Source organism: Orycteropus afer, unplaced genomic scaffold, assembly GCF_000298275.1.
Source record: "Orycteropus afer afer isolate SDZICR_OR568_19922 unplaced genomic scaffold, OryAfe1.0 scaffold00024, whole genome shotgun sequence".
Lineage (NCBI taxonomy): Eukaryota > Metazoa > Chordata > Mammalia > Tubulidentata > Orycteropodidae > Orycteropus > Orycteropus afer.
Window position 1 is genome coordinate 3,547,089 of NW_006921611.1, and position 9,806 is coordinate 3,556,894.

Here is a 9,806-nt window from a genome sequence, read left to right on the forward strand (position 1 = left end):
GGATGTCAGAGAGACTCTGAAACTTGCCTGTAATCAGAGAGTAGCTAAAACAAATGGAAGAAATGACAAGATGAAAGAGCTGAACAGAAGATTTCAAAAAGCAGCTTGATAAGTCAATTGTTGTAATAAAATGTGCAAAGACCTGGAGTTAGAAAACTGAAAGTGAGGAAGATGCTCAGCGTTTCTTAAGCTGAAAGAACTGAGGAAGATACTTAAGCCTTGGGTTCCACTATTGAAAGATTCTATGGGAAAAATGTTGATTGATGCAGGAACCATCAAAAGAAGATGGAAGGAATACACACAGCCATTGTACCAAAAAGAAGGTGGCATATGATCAAGAACCAATGGTACTGAAGGAAGAAGTTGAAGCTGCGCTGAAGGAATTGGTGAAGAACAAGGCTCCAGGAATTGACAGAATACCCATTGAGATGTTTCAACAAATGGTTGCCCACTGGAGGCAGTCACTCGGCTATGCCAAGAGATTTGAAAGATAGCCACCAACTGACTGGAAGAGATCCATATGTGTACCCATTCCAAAGAACAGTGATCCCACAGAATGTGGAAATTATCAAACAATATCATTAATATTGCATGCAAGTAAAATCTTACTGATGATAATTCAAAAGTGATCACATTGATGTAGAGCTTCCAGAAATACAAGCTGGATTCAGAAGAGGACATGGAACAAGGGATATCATTGTTGATCATGTCAGATGGATCTTGACTCAAAGCAAAGAATGCCAGAAAGATGTTTACCTGTGTTTTATTGACTATGAAAAAGCATTCAATTGTGTTTATCATAACAAATTATGGATAACATTGAGAAGAATAGGTATTCCAGAACACTTAATTGTACTCATGAGGAACTTGTACATAGATCGGGAGACCGTGATTCGAACAGAACAAGGGGATACCACATGGTTTGAAATCAAGAAGGGAGTGTGTCAGTGTTGTATGCTTTCACCATACTTATTCAGTTTGCATGCTGAGTAAATAATCTGAGAAACTGGATTATATGAAGAAGAACATGGCATCAGGATTGGAGGAAGGCTCATAAACAACCTGTGATATGCCGATGACACAACTTTGCTTGCTGAAAGTGAGGATGACTTGAAGCATTTGCTGATGAAGATTAAAGACTACAGTCTGCAGTATGGACTGTTGTTGTTGTTATGCACTGCTGAGTTGGACCCAACTCATATTGACCCCTCCTTGGGTTTCTGAGGTGGTTTCACTATGGAAGTACATTGTCCAACATTCCTTCTGAGGAGTGGCAGGTGGGTTTGAACCACCAGCCTTCTGGATTACATTTCAATATAAAGAAAACAAAAATCCTCACGACTGGTTCAATAAACTGTTTCCTGATAAATAGAGAAAAGACTGAAGTTGTCAAGGATTTCATATTACTTGGTTCTATAATCAACACCAATGGAAGCAGCAGTCAAGATATCAGATGATGTATTGCATTGGGCAAATTTGCTGCAAAAGATGTCTTTCAAGTGATGAAGGGCAAAGATGTCTCCAAGAAGACTAAGATGTGCCTAACCCAAGCCATATTTTCAATCACCTCTTACACATGTGAGAGCTGGACAATGAATAAAGAAGACTGAAGAAGAGTCAACGCTTTTGAGCTGTAGTGTTGGAGAAGAATACTAAGAGTACTGTGATCTGCTGAAAGGACTAACAAATCTGTCTTGGAGGAAGTATAGCCAGAATGCTCCTTGGAAGCAAGAATGGCCAGACTTCATCTCACCTACTTTGGTCATGTTGTCAGAAGGAACCATTCCCTGGAGAAGAACATCATGCTTGATAAAGTGGAGGGTCAATGAAGAAGAGGAAGGCCTCAATGATATGGATAGACAGAGTGGCTACATCAATGGGTTCAGGCACAGCAGGAATCATGAGGTTGGCACAGGACCAGGGAGTGTTTCATTCTGGTGTGCATAGGGTCACTATGAGTAAGAGACAACTCGATGGCACCTGACAACAATATCAAAAAGAACATTTCAAGATTTATCCTCAAATACAATGCTATCTGTCGTAGTATTATATCCATGCATCTAAAATGAAGATCAGTTAATATTACTGTTACTCAAATTTACACACCAACATGTGTAAAGATGAAGAAAATGAAGATTTTTAAGAAGATATATTGATAATTACTGATGATTAGAATACAACAGTTGGAAGCAAGGAAGGATTGGTAGCTGCCAATTATGGCCTTGGTTATAGAAATGACACTGGAGATTGTATGATAGAATTTTGCAAGACCAATGACTTATCATTGCAAATACATATTTTCAGCAACATAAACAGACACTATGCACATGGACCTTGCTGGATGGAATACACAGAAATCAAGTAGACTATATATGTGGAAAGAGATGATAGAGAATCTCAATATCATCAGTTGGAATGGACCATCAATTTCTCATATACAAGTTCAAGCTGAACCTGAGGAAAGTTGAAACAAGTCTATAAGCACCAAAATACAACCTTGATTATCCCCCACATGAATTTAGAGACCATCTCAAAAATAGATTTGACACATTGACCATCTCATATGCATGTGAAAGCTAGACAATGAATAGAAAAGGTCAAGGAAGAATTGATGCCTTTGAAGTATGGTGTTGGTGAAGAATATTGAATATACCATGGACTGCCAAAAGAGTGAACAAATTTGTCTTAGAAGAAGTACAGCCAGAATGCTCCTTAGAAGCAAGGATGGTAAGGCTTTACTTCACATGCTTTGGACATGTGATTAGGAGGAACTAGTCCCCAGAGAAGGACAACATACTCAGTAAAGTAGAGGTTAAACAAAAAATAGGAAGACTCCCAACGAGATGACTTGACACAGTGGCTGTAACAATGAGCTCAAATATAGCAATAATTGTGGGGATGGTGCAGGACCAGGTAATGTTTCATTCTGTTGTACCTATGGTTGTTACGAGTTGGAACCAACTTGATGACACCTAACAAAAACAGCAATATTTATTATTTATAATATAAACCTCAATTCTGTCATTTGAATCACTTGACACCATTATCTTCAAAATATATAAAGTAAAAACAAAACACATACAAACATTGAATAGGATAGTATAAATTCTATAGTAGGGAGTTTGAGTGGTTTATTTCAAACGAGTTAAATAGAATAAAATGTACATTGTGCGTATTATATGTGAAAAGCATTTCAATGTGCTTTCTGTTCATGCAACAACTCTGTGATATAAATACTATTTTAATTCCCATTGTACATATGACTAAGTAGCTTATACATTGCATTCAATAATACTACTACAGATAGCATTATACCTGCCAGAATCTGAACCAGGCCCCATGCTTATATACCCACAACATCGTAAGTTATTATGTTTGATCATTTTAGGGAGAAGAAGAGTGCAAGGAATCCAAATTTTATTATTAAAAACTGCTTATTTTACTATTCAAACTATTCCTCAGAGTGACTGTCTTGTTTTGGCAGCTTCCTCCTTTCCATTGCTTTACAGGTCTCAGGTTTCTAAGAGCACTAAGGCTACTAGAACTCCCCCAAATCTTGCAAATTCTACAAGCCATCAAGACCAGGTAAATACTAGCCATATCTAAAGTTTTAAACCACATGCCTCTATGTTCTGACTGGAAGCACAGAACATTGCAGACCAAGTGGATTTCACAGCTAAGTGTTTATTCACTGTGAAAAAGTTGAGATAAGAAAAGGTGTTTTTGTGTGACACACACTCTGTCTGAAAACCAGAGATTTCAGCTAAATTATAAGGCTTTACTTAGAAGGTGGGAGCTTCCCTGATCTTCATCACTCAAGGATCATGTTATGAGAATAGCAATATGACTCTACACTATGTGATCCACTCAAATTTTCATTTTGCAAGCCCACTCCCTGGATTCCTGAGAGAATGCATTTTGCACTACTGCTTTAGAAAATGTGACAGTCTATTGAATGATTTTTATAATAATCCTTATAGAGTACATTATTAAGAACAATAAAAAACATCAGGGTAGTGATAGCACAGCAAAATTCCAAACTTCTAGAGTGTGTGACTTGGTGTGTTTTAGGACTGTGCTTCTCACACACTAATGTGTGTATGAATCGAGCCAAAGATCTAGTAAAAAATGTGGATTCATAGTCTATAGATAGTGGGTGGGGTGTGGGATTATGCATTTGTAATATCCTCCGAGGTGAAGTCACTACTGCTGGCCCATGAACCACATTTTGAGTAGCAAGACCTTAGAGAATGAGGTATTTGTATTGTTCTGTAACGTATATGAGAAAGCCCAACAGGTCTTTGTCTTTCTTCTTCCAGTAACTCAGTGAAGTTTTCCAAGCTCTTATCAATAATTCTCAGTGTGTGGTTCACTGCTGCAGGATTCCTTCACCTGGTAAGCATCTTATCACAGTCACTATTGTTGTTAGTCATCATCGATGCTCTTCCTTTGAAAAATGGAATTGAACCTTCAGAGCACCTGTCTCCATCACTAAAACCCAGTGTGAGGTTTATTTTTGTATGTCTTCTTTCTGAGTATTCCCTACCCTCATATGTCTCCTAATAATGTATCTGTTACCCTTGAAGTATCTATGTTCCTCCTTCCAATTTCAAAATCTGCTCTTAGGAAAAGACTTAAAAGGCTAACTCTTCAAAGGATAAGCAATAGGTAATATGTATCTCTGATAGTGTAGTTCCTAAGACACTTGACTACTAACCAGAGGGCTGGCGGTTCAAACTCACCAGCCATTCCTCAGAAGGAAGGTTGGGCAGTCTACTTCCCTAGTGATACTGCCTCGGAAACCCAAGGGGTAGCTATGAGTTGGGTCTGACTCGATGGCACATAGCAACAACAACAAGGGATGCACCAGAAGCTCTAGTGGCGTATTGCCTAAGGCACTCGACTGCTAACTAGAAGGATGGTGGTTCACAACACCAGCCACTCTTCAAAAGGAAAGTTGGTCAATCTACTTCCATAGTGATACCGCCTTGGAAACCCAAGGAGGGGTCACTATGAGTCGGGTCCAACTCGATAGCACATAACAACAACAACAACATATATACATAGGGTTCTGGAATTTTAACTAAGAATAAAAAGTCTTAAGTCAAAGAAATGAAGCTGATGGGAGGATTTCAGACTTTATAAATAAAGATGAGAGTTGTGAGAGAGGAGCTGTTGAGTTGCAAAGAGGAGCCTTGGCCCCTTCTTGGTTCTTCTGAAACCAATCTATATATGCATAGCTGCCTCTTTTGCCTATAAGAGAAGCTAGCTCCTATTCCACCAAGCCAAGAATATAGGAAATGAATTTCAACAATCAGAAAAATACCCCTGGATATTTTGTTTGAGGACAGTTGAGGGGCAGTCAGTAGAAAATGCAGAAATTGAAGTATTAAAGTAGGATATTAAAAGCCTATACAGACCTTTGAGAAAAACAAAGTTAAAAGTATAGTGGGAGACATTTTTATTTTATCATTTCTCTCAAAATTAATACCAATATCAATAAAACATTGAAAAGCTTACCTTCTTAAATTCATCAAGAAAATTATCAAATTCCCAATGCAAACTGTGAACCTTCAGGAAATCTGAAACCAATCCCATACTGCATCAGCACTTCATCATATTTCCCTGAAAAGAAGTGTGACAGTAGTAAAGGTAGATCTCTGAATCTTGAGAATTGGACCTAGGAGCAGGAGCTTACCATGGGAGAAGGAATCAGTGTCCCTGCAACAACCTGTTGAAACATTACAAAGTGGTAAACAAGAGAATGCTAAAGGAAAAACCATGTTAACAGGGTATGTTTCCTGCCTTTAATACCTGTTCCACAGAAGGGTTCTCAGGCTGAAGTAGTCTACAGGCATATTTTGTTTGATCTAATTATGTTTCTTATTTTCTGTTTTTCTGTTGTTTTTATTAGTTGCTAACTTTTGTGGAGAGTTCACATAAATCTGGATTTCTGGATCGCTTGGGAAAATAGACGTTTTTTTCAGCCCCGCTCTTCAATGGCCAGCAAGAGTTCTAGCTGAACAATAGCCTGTGTTCTTGGGCTGGACACAGTTTCCACCAGACCCCCTGAATCATTAAAATTTGACACCTCTAGTATGTGAGTTTGTGTCCCTGTTGGGCATTGAGTCTCTCAGACATGGAGATAGCTAGTGAGGATGCATGCAGAGAAATAGGGAGAAACAACCAGACAGCTTAAGGGGATCCATTGTGAGACACATCAACCTCTGGAATGTTAAACCTATTAAAGCCATATCCCAGAGTGAAGAAAATAGCAGATTTGATGACAGTCTATTGGAAACTATTTGTCTGTGACAAACCAAAGTCCAAACTATGTTTCCTCTGACTCACTACCTTCCAATCCTCACACTGTCCTTCAGCTTAAAGTTGGCATCACTCAAGCATGAACATTAACCTGAAAGGAATCAAGTGCTTAAATTCTGCCAAAACAGCAAAGGTTGTGGTGAAGAGCAGAGAGACAACAATATAGAAACAGTTACATAATGCAATAGTTACCAGAACAATTACAAGGTAATTGACCCAAGATAGCAAAGGAAAAGTTATGAAAAATACTCCATATTTGAAAAAATCCAAATACGTTTTAAAATAAAAACCTGAAAAAGATAATTCAAAAAAGATATATATTTTAAAGAAAAGATTTTTAAACAGTAGCAGGAGTTGAAAATGAGCAAAATGAATATGCAGATTAAGAGCATTCGTTATCTCTGGAAAAAAAAAAAAAGACATTAAATTATGAAGTCCATGTATACTTTGAAGCAGTTATTGAAATTCAAGGATAAGGAGAGGATAAGCAGTTCTATACAAGGGGTTGGGGGTCGGGGGATGAACTAGCCTCAGGTTTCTCTGCAGCCTAAGTTGATACTAGAAGATGAAAGAGCAATGTCTACAAAGTTTATTTGAAAGAAAATGTAACCTGTCCAGTCATTTAAGCATGCAAAGGGAAATAGCACCCAGGAGCCTTTTAAACACATATCTTGATAAAATGCAGTCACATAGGAGATGAATCAAAACTAAGAATTCAGGAATAGGAAAGGAATGATAAAACGTAGTGATGGTGATCATGGAATGCACAATATTATAACAGGATATGATTGAATCCCTGTGCTGAGATACTGTAAATGACTATATACTTTAGTGAAGACTCCAGAGTTTAGAGAAGATTAGTAAACTTTGCAGTGAAGTACACTACTAGCAACAAGAGTTAATATAGACATACAATCCCTTTCTTATTTTGGAGGGAGAACTTATAGGAGTCTACATTCTTAACCTAATTACCAAACTTACCAAAGGGTCAGCATTTGTCATATCACTATTAAAAAGTAATCAAATATCTGAGAAAACTAGAGATTTCTAATTTCCACTCCAATTCTTGACAAAATTAAAAAAAAAAAGACAATAAGGAAAAAAAACAACTTATTTTCCTCAAGAATTTCTAGGATTTTATCATCCTTTATGTTGAATAGAAATGGAAAGCATCCAGGAAATATGTAAATTGTGGGAGAAAATTTCTAAAAACGGAAAAACAAAGCAAAAGTGTAGATAGATAAGTGATGCCCACTACCATTGAGTCAATTCCAACACAATGACTCTATTGGATGGAGTAGAATTGCCACATTGGATTTCCAAGGCTGTAAATTTTCACAGATGAAGACTGTCTCACCTTTCTCCCACAGAGAGGCTGGTAGGTTCGAACCACTGACCTTTTGGCTAGAAGCCAGATGCTTTAACCAATGCACCACCAGAGCTCCTTAGTCAGATAGATGGATACATAGATAGATATTGCCTAAATTCATCTACTTATTTATTATCGTAATAAAGATAATCTGAGACATTTAGTTTTCTTCTTTAAATATGATGACTTAGAGATAAAATCAGAGGGAAACATATTTTGAGAGGTTTTTTTTTTTTTTTTTAACTCAAAAACTTTTGCTTTGCAGTGAGTAATAACTTGTAGAACTTTTTTTGTACTTACTTTTCCATAGACACAGTCATTCATGTGCTTAAGCTCACGGAAGTAAAGTGCCATTTAAATGTGTCTTTCTTTAATGAGCTCTGGAGGCATAGTGGTGAAAGCATTTGTCTGCTATCCAAAAGGTGGGTGGTTCTAAACCACCAGCTACTCCACCAGAGAAAGATTAGGCAGTCTGCTTCCTTAGAGATTTACAGCCTTAGAAACACTATGGGGCAGTTCTACTCACCCTAAAGGGTCACTATTAGTAGGAATCTACTCGACAGCAGTGGGTTTGCCTTTGGTTTCTTTAATGATAATCCTGATAACCGAAACCAAACTCACTGCTGTCGAGTCAGATGTGAGTTAGAGCTACCCCTCCTTGGGTTTCTGAGGAGGTATCACCATGGAAGTGATTTCCCAATCTTCTTTCTGAGGAGTGGCTGGTGGGTTTGAACCACCAGCTTTCTGGTTAGCAGTCAAATGCCTTAGGCACTATGCCACCAGAGCTCCTGATCAATTAAAAAATGATAATGAATAAAAATTTCTCAACATGAGTCTTGGTGTCTTATGCTCCAGGAAGTTGATGCACCCATGTGAAAAGAAAAAGATGTAAGTACCCTTTACCCTTTGGAGTCTTCCAAAAGCTGGATTCAAACTACATGCCCCACAAATTTCAGTAATAATCACAATTAAAAGACCCCAGATCACTACCTACAATTTTCAAACTCTTCGCAACAGCCTGAGAATCACTGAATATTTCATTTGAACTTAATGAAATGAAATTAATCCAATGTATTGTCTATTCTTTAAAAACCTTCCCTTGGATCCCATTCAAAGATCTTTCCTGTGTCTTCTCTCCTTGGACAGGTGGAAAATTCTGGTGATCCTTGGCTCAAAGGTAAAAATTCACAGAATTTATCTTACTTTGACTCAATTTACCTGGTTGTGGCAACAACATCAACTGTTGGCTTTGGAGATGTGGTAGCCAAGACATCCCTGGGACGAAGTTTCATCATCTTCTTCACCACTGCAAGTTTGGTAAATACTTTTAATTTTGTTATGGATGTAGCTATATAAGTATACAAATTTTGGTTAGCGATTGAAAATAAAACAATTTATGTTGAAGAGTGAATGTAGCATTATTCAGAGCAAGTGTCAAATAAAAAGTTACACAGTTCTCTTATTTTCCTAAACTACATTCCCTGGAGTACATGATGTAATTGCTTGGCTGCCAGGGATGGACAGTAGACAAGCAGGAGCAGATAGTCCTTATTAGCTGCTAAAAATATTTGAGCAACCTGTCATCCTTCAACTTTTGTGCATCAGATTAAAGTCTTTGTTCCAAGGAGAAGGGCTTCTGAGATTTCATCTGAAGGGAGTTCTGTTTCTTCCAGACCAAAAGAGCTAGCTTCTATCCAACCAGTATCTTACTTTAGCTGAGAGAACATCTATGCTTTGTTTGAGTGTAGCAATGACCAAGGAATCCTTCTCTTTTGGTGATTTCAATCTCAGTTCCTTAAAAACCATAACAGAGTTTTTCATTCTACCTTTCTAATATTCCACTGTCCTCAGTGGAATATTAGAAAGGTAGAATGAAAAACTACCATAACAGAGTTTTTCATTCTACCTTTCTAATATTCCACTGTCCTCAGTGGAATATTAGAAAGGTAGAATGAAAAACTCTGTTATGGTCTTTAAGGAACTGTACACATGGACTTCACCAGATGGAACACAAAGGAATCAGATTGACTACATCTGTGGCAAGAGGCGGTGGAAAAGCTCAATATCTTCAGCCAAAACTAGGCCAGGAGCTGATTGTGGAACAGACCATCAA

At 37.7% G+C, this 9,806-nt stretch overlaps 1 protein-coding gene across 1 annotated transcript in view; it reads left to right on the forward strand.

The window, feature by feature from the left end:
• Positions 1 to 9,806, forward strand: part of KCNU1 (potassium calcium-activated channel subfamily U member 1) — a 245,574-nt gene that overhangs the window by 82,419 nt on the left and 153,349 nt on the right. Inside the window, 3 exon segments of the mRNA XM_007935054.1 lie at positions 3,510 to 3,585; positions 4,320 to 4,395; positions 8,840 to 9,037. Coding sequence (XP_007933245.1) covers positions 3,510 to 3,585; positions 4,320 to 4,395; positions 8,840 to 9,037 — 350 coding nt within the window.